The 13,779-nt window shown below is 51.1% G+C and overlaps 1 protein-coding gene across 1 annotated transcript; it reads right to left on the bottom strand.

The window, feature by feature from the left end:
* Window positions 1-3,537: 3,537 nt before the first annotated feature.
* Window positions 3,538-13,069, bottom strand: CKAP4 (cytoskeleton associated protein 4). The gene is made up of 2 exons (XM_030856181.2): window positions 12,480-13,069; window positions 3,538-6,008 (listed from the first exon to the last, which is right to left on the bottom strand). The coding sequence occupies exons 1-2, from the start codon at window positions 12,942-12,944 to the stop codon at window positions 4,677-4,679; spliced, it is 1,797 nt and encodes a 598-aa protein (XP_030712041.1). The 5' UTR covers window positions 12,945-13,069; the 3' UTR covers window positions 3,538-4,676.
* Window positions 13,070-13,779: the final 710 nt, after the last annotated feature.

The raw sequence follows: 13,779 nt of genomic DNA, 5'->3' as shown, positions 1-13,779 counted from the left end.
GTGGACCCAGCCAGACAGGCGAGAGGAAGAACATTTCCACCACACCTCACCCTCTTTTTTCATCTCAGAGTCATTGACCAGTAAGATGGAGACCCCAAAATGTGTTATCCAGCTCAAAAATCCTTATGCACTCAAACAGATGCTGTTTATTGAGCACCTACTATGTGTCACATTTTTTTAAATAAGTGACAGAGGCAAGATTTATCAAATAAGAATGTGTCCAGCCTTCTGTAAATATACTAAGAACAATTGTACATTTTAATAGGGCAGATTTTGTAGTATGTGAATTATAACTCTTCGTTGTGGTGCGCAGGCTTCTCATTGCGGTGGCTTCTCTTGTTGTGGAGCACGGGCTCTAGGCGCACTGCTTCAGTAATTGTGGCATGTGGGCTCAGTAGTTGTGGCTCACAGGCTCTAGAGCACAGGCTCAGTAGTTGTGGCACATGGGCTTAGTTGCTCCACGGCATGTGGGATCTTCACAGACCAGGGATCGAACCTGTGTCCCCTGCATTGGCAGGCAGATTCTTAAACACTGTGCCACCAGTAGAGTCCCAGGACTAGGTATTTTTAAGTGAAGAAAATAAATCAGTTATAGAGTAATTCAGAGCACAGGTTTTTAACTGGGATTTTCTTCTGAAACCAAAGGGGAGACACTGAAGGATTTAGTGGGGAAACGACCCAGGCTAACTTTTGAGAAAGTCTCTTTCTCAGAGCTTTTGAGAAAGATCACACCAGTTACCCATGGAGGATTCCCTGAATGGGAACCAGGCTGGGGATAGGGGAGGCCAAATAGGGGCTGTTCGAATCCTTCAAGACACGGACTGCAGTTTGTACATTTAGCTCTGTTTCTTTCCACATTCACTGCTGGTCTCCTCCCACCTGGACTGAGCATCATGAAGGCAGGAGCCGGATCTGTCTTGTTCCTTGTCATTTCCTCCTTGTCCAGCAAAGAGAGGTGCTCTCCGAGTATTGTTGAATGAATATTGACCACGTTTCTGTGTTAACAGGCAGGGGGTGCAGTCAGCGGTTGCTGCTGGAATTCAGGCACCATCTGGTGATGGAGTGAAGGCTGCAAGGAATGGGATGGAAGTGGCTGTGTCTGGGCTTCAACCTGAGTGGATGTGGAGGGACAGGAAAAGAGAGAGGTGGGGAGACATGGGTGACTCCTGAGCTTCTGGTTCAAGCAATGAGGGAGCAGTGGTTCCACTGACTCCAGGGGAAAGTGATGACTTCGGTTTCGAACCCTGTGAGATGTTAGGCAGTGGGGGCAGGGTGTCCAGATGTTACTGGAAAAAGAGATCAGTAGCTCAGAATCATGTTTTGAGGAAGACATAGGGTGATTGCAAAATATTTAACCCCTGGCAAAGCATGGGTGCCCACCCATGAGAACTAATGCTTCCATGAGGGTGGAGCACAGTCCTGGAGACCTCACTACACCAAGGTTTTAGCCTGTTAGTTGTTGGACTGTAAGGAGGTTAGTGGTCCCGAGGGAGGGCACTCAGGGGGCTCAGGGCTGCAGCTATTTACCAAGCAGCACAGAAGTATTTCAATCTTTTACCCTCCGGTGTGGCTGCACATGAATGAGCACTGGAGCTCTTACTATGTGCCAGATGCTGTGACAAGCTAAACCCTCTCGATCCATGGCCTCATTCAACCCTCACAATCATCCTGTGAGGTGTCATCATCACCATCATCATCATCATCACTATTCTAAGTGACATGGGATGTGGTGGAGCAGTCTCCTTACCAGCGTGCTGCCAGTCTTGCTTGGGGAATTTCACCGCAGCCTATTATCCTGGTGCTGGACCATCTGCAGTTTAATCAATACCTTCAATTACTTGTGCCTATCGCCTGTTCAAAGGCCGGGGCAAACTCATGTTTCCTGAGGGTTCCCATTACTCATGGACACATTCCAAGAGACTTCCCATAGGCCTTTGCAAACCTCTTCTAACCACCCCAGCCCAAGCCTGGCAGAACTGGCCACTCCCTATTCTGTACCCCATTATACCTGGCTATAGCATCTATAATTCCTTATGATATCTACCAGCTTACATGACTGTCACTCCCACTTGGTTACAGGTCCTTTAAGGATAAGGATCCTGTCGAGTGCATCTTGAATTCACTGATACCTACCAAAATGTCTGGCTATGGGCTCAATAAATGTCCACTGAATGAATGAGTGAGCAGACACGAGCAAGACTGAATTGTGATTGTTATTTGGGGTGAGATCTATCTCATAATGCATTCCTTTTATTTTCACCACTTGAATTTATATCTGACTACTTCTCTGACCCTTGTTTTCAACTATTAATATTAAATGAGAATATATTAAACTACTCCACAGTCTGAGGTTAGACTGCAGAAATGATGGTAAAAGAGCAAGAATATGCCTGATGCAACCAACCAAGCTGAGAAGAAACAAGAATTTAATTGGCTCCACACATGGGAGTTTATGCTGTTCAGCACCTTCCCCCAAAGAGGGCAAAACAAGCTGTTAAAACATAAACTCTTTGACCTCAAAATAAAAATACAGATGATTTCTAACACCTATAAAGGGCCCATCCTGATTGCAAACTGCTTTGGGAGAAAGAGCTGTGAAGCCTTAAGGATCTGCCTCCCTCCGGGACGCAGATGACTGGCAGAGAAGTTCAAAGATGAGGGACCCTCCAGCCAGAAAGGAGGCTTAAAGCTCCGTATGCACTCAGGTCTTGGCCTCCCTCTACTCCCGAGTGGGAGAGAAAAGAGCTCCTGTAGCCTCTGGCTCTGAAAATGGACGGCAGGTACTGCACAGGTCAATGTGACCCTGTACTTGTGCTGCTGGAAGCTGGAGGATGCTGTCACAGCTAAGAGCAGGGACTGGGCTCAAACCTCAGTCCTGCCACTTCCTAGTGATCACACATGATGCTTCTCAGCCTGCTGCCCCTCTGTAAAACGGGGAATGATGCTGCCTACCTCCAGGGAAATATTAGGATTAATAAACAGAGGCCTATGAACTGCTAAGCACCACGCCTGGCATACAGGTACTCAATTCAGTAAACAGTGTCCCTTATTAAGTGGCAGGTGGATGGCAACCTGGCAAGTAAAGGAAACATGCCCAGGTTTACACGGGGGCCAAAGGTCACCAAGATAGTCCAAGACAGTGGTCCTTAAACCTGGCTGTGCATTAGAATCAGCAAGGGAGCCTTTAAAATGCTAGTGCCAGCCCTCTGTACACCCACTGAATCTGAATCCATGGGGATGGGCCCCAGGCATTTCTAAAAGCTCCTATAAGATTCTAACAGGTAGCCAGGGTTGAGACCCTCTGCTATAGCTAAGAGTTGGGGTCAAGCAATGACCTATAAATAAACCTGCTAATAATCAATCAAAACTATGCCCCCAGGCCTAAGAGGGAGTCCGTCTTGGTTTTAGAATTGGAAAAAAATAGTCTTAAAATTGAACACTTACCCATCTTTCTAATCCTGAATACTGCATGTTAATAACATACATCGTTCAAAGTTACTAAATTCTCAGAAAGCAACCACTCTGGAAAAGTCATAACAAAGCTCAAGTGTTTATTAAGAATTAAAAATACTGTAAATAAGCCATACAGTTCATTTCACAGTAAACTAAACAAACCTTTTTTTTCCTTTTTCTTTTCCTTTTTTTTTTCTTTTTTCTTTTTTAAAGGGCAAGACAGCCATTAAAGGACAGTACAGCTCAAAGAAGGGAAACAGCAAACAGCTACAGAAAATGCACGTGTTCCTCACTGATGGATGGGGTCTGCTGACAGCAAACCTCTTCAGGGACATCGCGGTAAAATGAAGATGTGGCCTCCATTCCCCAGGGAGGCAGCCCATGCCTTTATGAGCAGCTCTCATAATACATTTCTTTAACGAATCCAAGGATTCCCTTTTCAGGAATTCTAAACCCTTACTCTAAACACATTATTTGGGGACCCTACCAAGAGGCGACATAGGTCGGCCACAGGGGACTCTGGGCGGGTTGTGCCTTCACATTCTGAACCTTCTGGATTCTTTTGCATAGTTATCATTGAGATGGAGAAATGGTTCAGGAATGGAAAAGACACGTACCCCACAGACCACCAAGCAGCTGATTCTTTTCAACTAAAGATGGAGGGGCTTGTCCCCCTCCCAATTCAGAGCTGCCATTTATGAACTGTAACCAGTTTAAAGTGGAAGACAAGAAGTGAGTGACATCTCATGAAAACCTTGGCCAAAAGTACTAAAAAAAAAAAAAAAAGTGAAATGAATTTTCCTTAAAGACAATTAGAAAAAAAAATACCTCCTCCCCCTTTTTTTGTTACTTGAAATCCTCCAGCCAGGCAGGGTTTTTGAGGTTAATCTGCTTCCGTTTATCCTCGGTTGCAGCCGCTACGGTTCTTCCCGGACACTAGGGAGAAACATCCCTTCTAGAAGGCACCTCTGATGCACAGGGGCTGGGCCTTCGGGAAACCCAACCAAAGCAGAAGCAGAAGGCCTGCGCAACCAATAGCGCGTGGTAACCATCGTAAATAAATTAAACGGGCACAGAAACACAGAAAGCCCCAGTGATCCTGGTGGTGTGGCCGGCTCTTCGGGAGGGACCAGGCCCTGGGGGGAGGGGCGCGGGAGCGAACAACACATTTTTTGGTCGTGAGAAACTGGACTCGCCATCCGCGCCCTGCCCACGCAATCCATTTAGACTTTCTCGTGAATCTTTTCCACTTTCACAAACAACCTATCCAGGTCATTCCTCAGGTCCTCTAGCAAACTTTTGGCTGACTCCAAGTTGTTCTCGTTGGTCTCAATCTTCACTGAGTACGCGACCAAACTGTCCACGGCAGTCCTGAGCATTTTCAAGTCCGACTCCACCTGGCCCACGGAAGCTCTGAGGTTGTCCAGAGAGGAGAGTCTGTCCAGCAGGTCCTGGGGGGGCGCGGCGGCAGCGTCGCGGGTGAGCAGTGTGCGGACCTGCTCCTGCACCTTCTGCAGCGCCTCCACGGCGCCGGGAAGCTCGGCCATGCGACGCTTCAGTTCGTCCACGTCTCCGACCAGGGAGAGCTGGGCCTCACCGAGGCCGCGCACCCTGCCCGCCAGGCCACCGGCGTCGGCGTCAACGTCTGCGTCGTGGGCGGTGCCCAGGCTGGCCACGCGCTCCTGCAGGTCCGCCAGGTGCCGCGCCTGCTCCTCGCTCTGCGAGCGCAGCGCCTCCACCGTCTCGCGGTGGTGCTCCCAGGCCGCCCGCGCCGCCTGCACCCCATCTTCCACGCTCTGCAGCCGCGAGTCCAAGCCCTGGCTCTCCTTCTGAAGCGTTTCGAAGGCCTCGGAGGGTCTGAAGACCCCGTCTTCTTCCGGCCTGAGGGGTGCGGCCTTCAGCTGGCCGAGCTCCTCCTCGAGTCTCCGGATCTCCTCGGGCAAGCGGGCGGCCGACTCCTCCGCCCGGAGGACCTTCTCCATGAGCGCCTGCAGGGTGTGGTGCTCCGAATCGGCCGCCTCCTTGAACCTCTGCTGCTCCTGTTTGAGGCTCACCAGCTCTTTGACCTCCGTGTAGACATCAGACTCCATGGTCTGGACTGTGCTTCTCAGGGCCTCAATGTCCTTCTCTTTGGACTTAACCGAGGTTTGTATTTCCTTCACTGCTTCCCTCAAGGCTTTCAAATCCTGCTTGTATCCCTCCGAGTCTTCCAGAGAGGTGACCTTGGCCTTCACGTCGTTTATTTCCTTCTGGCTCCTCTTCTGGACCTCGGTGAAGATGGCGATGTTGTCGTTGATGGACTTGGTGAGCTCGGTCAGCCTTTCCTCCACCGTGTTCTCCAGGGATGTGAAGTCCCGCTCCCGGGCGTCCTTGACCACGTGGATCCCATCTGAGAGGTCTTTGAGGATCTCATTCTGGAGTTTTTGCAGAACTTCACTGATGCGGTTGATCTCGCTCTCCCCTTGCTTCACGGCTTTCTCTGTGAGATCTTGTTTATGTTGGGAGCTTCTCACGAAAGACTCAAAAGTCCCGAACGTGGCTTGCAGAGACTGCACCTGTAACCAAAATCCAGATGTTAACCACGGAGAAGAGCTGATGGGTTTTATGCAATTCAGCTGTATTTCTTTTCATTTGCCCAGCTTACAGGTCCCTCCTCTTCCAGAATAGTACCATAATTTTTCCTTTAGGGAACCATCCTTGCACATAGCCCATGTGGTTTGGGGGACCAACCCCAAGGCCAGCTCCAAATGCTCCAGGCCTGACCAATCAATGCTTTCTGTCCACCCACTTCCCACCCGCTCCTGGAACCACAGTGATTAGCCCGTGGATGGGCATGTGGCCTAAACCAGACCAACAAATCGATTCCAAGACTTCTCTTAAAACTATTGGGAAGGGAAACCGCTTTCTACTGGGATTGCTACCTATAGGATGAGGGAGGCCTGGAACAGCTCAGACCAGCACATGACCAACACCTGCCTACAAATCCAGCCAGCACAGAGGGAAGCAGAACTAAGAGATTGCAAGGTCAAGTTCTGAAGACACAATTTAAATCTCTGGATACAGCTATACTGAAGGAACCTACTCTGGAACTTTTTTGTTTGAGCCAATAAATTCTTTCCCTTCCTCCATCTCTGTTTATGCCAGTTTAAGCTGAATTTTTAGCTCTTGCAACTGAAAGAGTCTCAAGTTTTTCTAGAAACAAAGCTGAGGCACATGGGAGACACTGGGCAGGGAGGCAAGAGACAAGGTTCAGGTCTCTGCTCACCGCCTATAGCTGTGTGGCCCCGAACAAATCACTGTCCTCACCTGAAAATGTGACCAGTGGACGGTGACCCTTAGCATTTTCTGGCTTTGTGAACACACTAGGATCCTATTTGCCACTACACCTTCATTCTAAATAAATTCTACCCTAAACAGGGTCTGACCTGGAAACCACCCCCGGGAGCAGGTTTAATGCACTGAGAGGCTGAGTATGACGATTAATGGTCTGGGCTTCATCCTGATGTGGCACATGGTACCACCTAAAATGCTTTCTTGCCAAAAAAAAGAGAGAGAAGAAAAGAGAATCCAAATCTGTCAAGTTTCTAGCTCTAAGCACCAATTCACAGAAAACATACAAGAGTGAAACATGCCATGAGGATACAGTCAAATCCACAATGTAGAAAATTCTGCAGGACAAATAATCAGGATCTTCAACAAATAAATGGCATATTTAAAGGAGGAAATATAAGAAACTATTACAGATTAAAAGAAACTTAAGAGATTTCTCAATTAAATGCAATGTGTGGACTTATATGGATCCTGCTTCAAACACACCAACTGTAAAAGAGACATATTTTTGAGAAAGTCAGGGAATCTGATTTTGGACTGGGTATCAGGTGATAATCAAGAACTACTGTTAACTTTGTTAGGTGTAATATACTGTGTTTTGCCAAAAGAAACAAGCAAAGGAGAGGGAAAGGAAAGAACAGAAAGGAACTCTTTATTTGTTAGAAATAAATCCCAGAATACTTTGGGTCAACTAATGTGTCAGTCAAAATTAAAATTAGATCACTATCCACGGGGTCTGCCAGGGCAACAAGGGCCCTTCAGAGGGTCTAGAATTGAACTGACGATATTTTCTGAAGCCCTGCACCCACTTGTGCCCACTGACTCTTCCAGGGAAGGACAGGCCAGCTTCTCTGCCCATGCTCACGCCGTTCAGCAGACCTGGGCCATTTCCCAATACTGAGAGCATCAGAGCATCTGAGAACAAGACAACCAGGTGTGCATCCAACACGGTGGTGGAATAGAGTGCTTCAGACCCATACTGTTCCACCTCCAGCCCAAAAAGAGCACAAAAAAATGGAAGGAGGAAGGGCTGGTGAGGGGATGAAATTAAAATAGCAAAAAATTGATAATTATTGAAAATAGTGTTCCCTATATTGATCTCTTCTTTTGTTTATGCTTGAACATTTCCATGATGGACAGCTAAAAAAATAAAATAGCATGGGTTCTGGAACCAGACTGCCCATGTTCAAATCCTAGCTTGGACACTTCCTATCTGTGTGATCTTGGGCAAGTTATTTAGCATATCTGTGCCTTGGTTTCCTAACCCACAGGATGGAAACAAAGATAGTACTGTACCTAAGTCATAGGCTTGTCTTGTGAGGATTAAGTGAGCTTAATCCACTTTACGTATTAATATGTAAAGTGCTTAAATTGTGCCTAACACATAATGATCAATAAACAGTAACTGTCACCTTCGTTATCATTTAATCTTTCTTCTAGAGTAGCTCAGAAGTCTGGAGATTCCTAGCCCACCCTTGGCCCAATGCCAAAGGGCAAATGCTATAGGTATGTGAACAGGACCCCGGGCTCTAGTTCCAGCACCAGCTCTGTGCACACAACTAAGTCACACTCATATTCCAAGTCCCGAGCTCCTCATCTATTAACAAATAGGTTTCTAAAGTCCTTCTGGCTTCCACCGGTCTGTGATTTTAAGACAGATTAGAATAAGATTCTCAAGGACTCCAGAATACTAGACGATTTCCCTGCTTAACCAAATATAACCTAGAGCTCAACTCTGAAATTAGGTTATTCAATCACAGAACCTGCCTGTTCTGAGCACAGCATTCAGAACAAAGGTTTGAACAGGTAGGCACACTACCTGCAACATGGCAGGCGTTCATCACTGTTTTCTGAATGAATCAAAGAATGAACGCATTTACAGAGAAAGGCCTGACTAAGACGGAGCTGGTCCATTTCCCCCGTCCCCTGACTGTCACTCCTAACCTGGGCTGGCTCTTTACAAATGGCTAGGAAGGGGACTAGATCAGAAATTATGGATGAAACCGAACAAATCAACCCGTGACACTGAAAAGAGCACAAAAAGTGTCTCCCTATGATGGTGTGAGCTGTTCACCTTCACATGCAAAGACCTCATTATAATCAATATGCAGGGGACTTCCCTGGTGGCACAGTGTATAAGACTCCACGCTCCCAATGCAGGGGGCCCAGGTTCGATCCCTGGCCAGGGAACTAGATCCCACATGCAGGCCACAACTATGGAGCCAGCGAGCCACAACTAAGGAGCTGGCAAGCCGCAACTAAGGCGCCCACGAGCCACAACTAACACCCAGTGCAACCAAATAAATATTAAAAAAAAATAATTATCCATATGCAGTGGATACATGTTTCCCCAACATATGGGGGATACCCACTAAGTAGTGGACAAGATGCCAGAGCAAAGTAACGCTAAGACAGGTTCCCTGTCATCAAGGAGCTCACAGCAGGGGGTAGGAGAAGAGAACAGTGGTGGCTCACATTCAACAGGACACTTGATGTACACCAATGATTATGCAGAGCACTTCAGAGACATCATCCCAATCCACCCTGATAATAATCTCATGAGTTGGTAGCTCCTATTAATCCCCATTTTACAAAGCAGAAGCCTGGGAAGTGGTAGAGCTGAGCATCAAAATCCAAGAATGTCTGACTTTAGAACCTGCGCTCAGCCTCCAGTGATACGCTCAGGCAGAAGCATGTCCAAAGTGCACTGAGTGCCTGGAGGAGATGCTGCCTCAGCCTCAAGCCTTGACTCCTAGCCCAGAGTCAAGATGAGAAAACAAAGAAATACGACCAGAGAACTCACTCGTCCACAAATAGCTTTTAGTCTCATTAAACTGTCCCCACCAGGCCTAAGCCTACTACTATACTCTACGCCACCCTGGATCTGCCAGAGCAACCTAGGCCCTTCAGAGGGCCTAGAGCTGAACTACCAACATTTTCTGAAGCCCTGCACCCACGTGTGCCTGCTTAATCTTCAGGATAAGAACAGACCAGGCTCTTGGCCCATTCAGCAGACCTGGGCCGTGTCCCAATACCGAGAGCATCTGAGAACAAGAGAGACCAGGTGGGCACCCAAAAGGACAGTGGAGTAGCATGTTTCAGAGTCACACTGCTCTGACTCCACCGCAGAGGGTCTGCACGTCCCTGAATGAGTAACACAACCACTCCAGGCTCAACTGGCCCATCTACGAAATGGTGCTAACGCCTCAGAGGGTGGCTGGGAATGCCTGACCCACAGTGAAGACTAATTATGAACAAAATAATACAGTAAGAATATGTCCCTGCGAAGAAGCAAACCCCAGCCCCCAACAAACCTCACAGAGAGGGCTGTGAGAGGCTCAAACTTAGGTTGTCAGACGGCCCATCCATCACTACGCACTCCTCAATGCAGAATAACATTTCCTGGCCACCCCGGAGGTGCAGAGGGAAGTGGCCACACACTGTGGAAGATCCTGTGTGCCAAATGCCCCCGTTCTGGGCATGTTCTGAGTTCCAAGTCAATGAAGTAAGCATTAATTGAACACCTACTAGGTAGCAGGAGCAGGCAAGGCATGGGAAAAACAGCACAATGAACAAGCGACTAGTTAAGGGTGTTCTAGGAGTTCACTGCGGTTTGAGTCCTAGCCCTGCCACTTGCTAGGTGTGTAACCACGCAGAGTTCCTTAGCCTCCTTGTAGCTCACTTTTCTCATCTGTGAAAGGGGGATCATAACAGTCCGTACCTGTTGGGCTTGTGACAGTCAAAAGAGATGAGTGCACAGTAAATATGAGGCATTAATTATTAGCTTGATTACGCCACTAAATTAAAAGAAAGGTCATGATTTCAATGGTTTACAGCCAGGTGGACTCTTAAAAATCTGGACAGAGCCCTCCCCTTAATGTGGACATGGGAAACCTGAGTCCCCGAAAGGAAAGGAATCTGTACAAAGCTGTGATGGAGGAGGGGTGGGAACCTGAAAGGTGAATAAGGGAGGGGCAGGGAGGAAGCAGAGAGAATAAAGTTCAATTTTTTCCACCTCAGTTCAAGACCTCCACCATCTTGGCCTCGACCTCCCCCTCCCCCTCACAGCTTCCTCCATGTTCCTCTGCTACAGGCAGGGTAGCCACGTGCTGTCCCCCAAACAAACCTGTCTGTTCTTCACTCCTTCTCTCAACAGTAATCCATTACCATCTAGATCTAGACTGGCACTACCCTGGCCACCAGGATACGGGCCTGGGCAAACTCCACCCTCTCTTCTGAACTCGCACAGCAGTTACCCTCAACTGAAACCCACCTGTGCGCTGCTTCACAAATAGGATTTGTCTTCTGCACCTTCGCACCCTCCACAGGGCCTACGAGGAGCCATATGACCATAGACTTCACCAAATATTATGACTGATTGGTTAAGTGGGTGGATCGAAGAGAGGAAACTGAGAGGCTAGTGATTATACTCCAGCAGTATGTCTACTTTTTAAGAATGATTTGACATTCAGGATAGGCAAAGCAGCACTGCCTACTTAATTCCCTTCGGAAAAAGTCACCTCCCTTGGCCTGCAGCATGGAGATGACTCACTCCATTCGCTCTGCCAGTCTTAAGAGGAAATTCCTAGTCCTGCATATTCCACACAAGTCGATAGAAACTTGGCAGGGCAGGCAGCATGCTGGGAAAAGAAGGCAGCAGTTCCGGGCTCAGAAGTGGTGGCGGGATTTTTTGTTTCGATCATGCAACCAACTTTCATTGAGCAATGACATTAGGGGAGGACGCAGGAATGAGGCTGAGGGAGCTGCACTTGGTGTAGGAAAAAAACAGAAAGGGTGGAACCTAAGCAACTTCGTGTGGAAAGGGAGGTCCATCCATACCTGAAATAGGCCCCTGTGGACCCTGCACTCCGCAGTGGCCTAGACACTGTCATGCAGTCTGCCATTCAAGAGCTGGGGTCTTTATCAATTCACTTATCTCTGAACCTCAATTTTCTGATCTGGAAAATGGAGTCAAAACTGCCAGTCCTCCCTCCCAGGGCTCCCATGAGAATTAGATAATAAGTGAGTAAGCCTTCTAAACACCATATAAATGTGGTATTATTCACCAGTATGACCTAGTATTTTTGGCTTTTCCTTTCCTCTAAAGCTGAAATATGCTACTTCCAAGGCCCACATAGGTACACTGGTCCAATAAAGGGCAAGGAGCCTAAAGAGATGAGCTATTTCATTAGAACTACACAAATGAGTAAGACTACTAGCTTTTCTTTCCCCAGGCTCCAGGTCTATTGAAATCTGGCTCAGATGTCTCCCACTGGGAGAGCAGAGGTGCGGCCTTGCCCGAGGCTTCCAGGGATGCGCTGGCTTCCCTTCCAACCTCCTCTTCAGACAACTCTGCCCATTCAGCGATTCCTAATCCAAAAAGAATGGGCTTCCCAGAGCCTGCCGGCTTCCTTACAGGTCACCGCTAATGTCCTGTGACAGGCACTTGGGCCACCCTCCCGGGCCGGCCAGACCATCCTCGAAGCGGTCCATCCCTCGGGGCCGATTCCTCCGCGGCCATTAACAAAGAGGGTCTGGGGACTGCTTTGGAACTAAGGGGCCGGGGCGGGGGCACCCCGGGCCGCTGACGGGCCTAGGCCAGAAAGGGGCCCGGCCGGGAGGGCACGAGGGGGCCCGGCCGTGGGTGCGTGGGCAAGACGCCGGGCGCACGGCGTTTGGGGGGCCGGGGTACCCACCTTCTGCTCGACGCCCTGCAAGCCCTGACCCAGCTCCTCCCTCTGCCGGGAGAAGTCCTGGTGGCTTCGCTGGACCTGCTGGACCTCCTCCAGGACGTTGTGGACACACCAGCCCGAGAAGGCGGCCGCCGCCACCAGGGCGAGGTAGAAGAGAAAGTTGAGCACCCGGCCGAGCCTGCGCGAGCAGGACGCGGAGGACGAGGCGGCGGCGGCGGCGGCGGCGGCAGCGGCGGAGGACTTGCCTCCGCGGTGGCCGCCCTTGCCGTGCGCTTGGTTCTGCGGATGCTGCTGCGGCTGCTGCTGCTGCTGCGGGTGCGGCGCGGGCGGCGGCGGCGGGTGTTGCTGCGCCGCCGGCGGCGGCTTCTTCGCCACGTCATCCGCGCCGCCCGACGGGTGGGCGCCCTTCTCCGAGGGACTCGCGGCGCCGTGGCCGCCCTTGGAGCCCCTTTGTTTGGCCGAGGGCATGGCGGGCGCGGCGGCGAGTGAAGCCGCGGGCTGCGAGGCGAGCGAGCGGGGCGCGCGGCCCAGGAAACTTCCTCGGGTTCCCCCGGGGCTGGGCGAGCGGCACGCGGGCGCTGCTGGCGTCGGAGCGGCAGGGAGAGAGAGAGAGCGAACGGGCGGGCGAGGAAGGAGGCCGGGCGAGCGAGGAAGGAGGAGGGGGCCTGCCGCCGCCGCCGCCGCCGCCGCGGCGCCGACCCCGCCTCCCGGGAAGGGAGGCCGGCAGAGCAGAGCCGGGAGCGCCTGCCACGCACGCTGGGGCCGGCGGGCGGCCCCTCCCCCTGCCGCCACGACCCCAAAAAGGGAGGGCCGAGCGCGGGGCGGTTCCGCAGGGTCTAGGGGGCTGGACCAAGTCGGGGGGAGGGGACGGTCGAGGGAAAGGTGGCGGCCGAGCGGGGTCTACGGGAGCCGGGGTGGGATGGGGGTGGCCGAAGGGAGAGGGACGGCCCAGCAGGGTCCGGGGGTCGGGGGTTGGGGGTTCGGCGGAGGGGAGGGTGGTGGCGGAGCGCGGTCTACTGGGGCCCGGGGGGGGCGGGGGGGCGAGGGTGGTGTCCCAGCAGGGTCACCGGAGGTCGGGGCAGGCGGCTGAGGTGGGGGGGGGGCAGGAGGCAGCCGAGGTGGGGAGCGACCGGGCTGGGTCAACGGAGGCGGGAACCGGCGCCGAGTGACCGAAGGGAGTGGGCGGAGGGCTGGGTCGACTGGGACCGGGACTGGCGACTGAGCTGAGGCCCCGGGGGCCCCGGGGATAGGCGGCCGAGATGGGGGTGGCCAGGCGGAGCGGAGAGCCGGGGAAGACCCGGTG

The sequence above is a fragment of the Globicephala melas genome, chromosome 10, assembly GCF_963455315.2.
Source record: "Globicephala melas chromosome 10, mGloMel1.2, whole genome shotgun sequence".
NCBI lineage: Eukaryota > Metazoa > Chordata > Mammalia > Artiodactyla > Delphinidae > Globicephala > Globicephala melas.
This window is presented reverse-complemented; position numbering and strand designations above follow the sequence as displayed.

Excerpts from the sequence above, each read along its gene's own strand:
- CKAP4 (XM_030856181.2), bottom strand. The coding sequence starts at position 12,944 with ATGCCCTCGGCCAAACAAAGGGGCTCCAAGGGCGGCCACGGCGCCGCG. Across the intron at positions 6,009-12,479 it reads TGCAGGGCGTCGAGCAGAAG|GTGCAGTCTCTGCAAGCCAC; the intron begins GTGGGTACCCCG and ends TTTTGGTTACAG.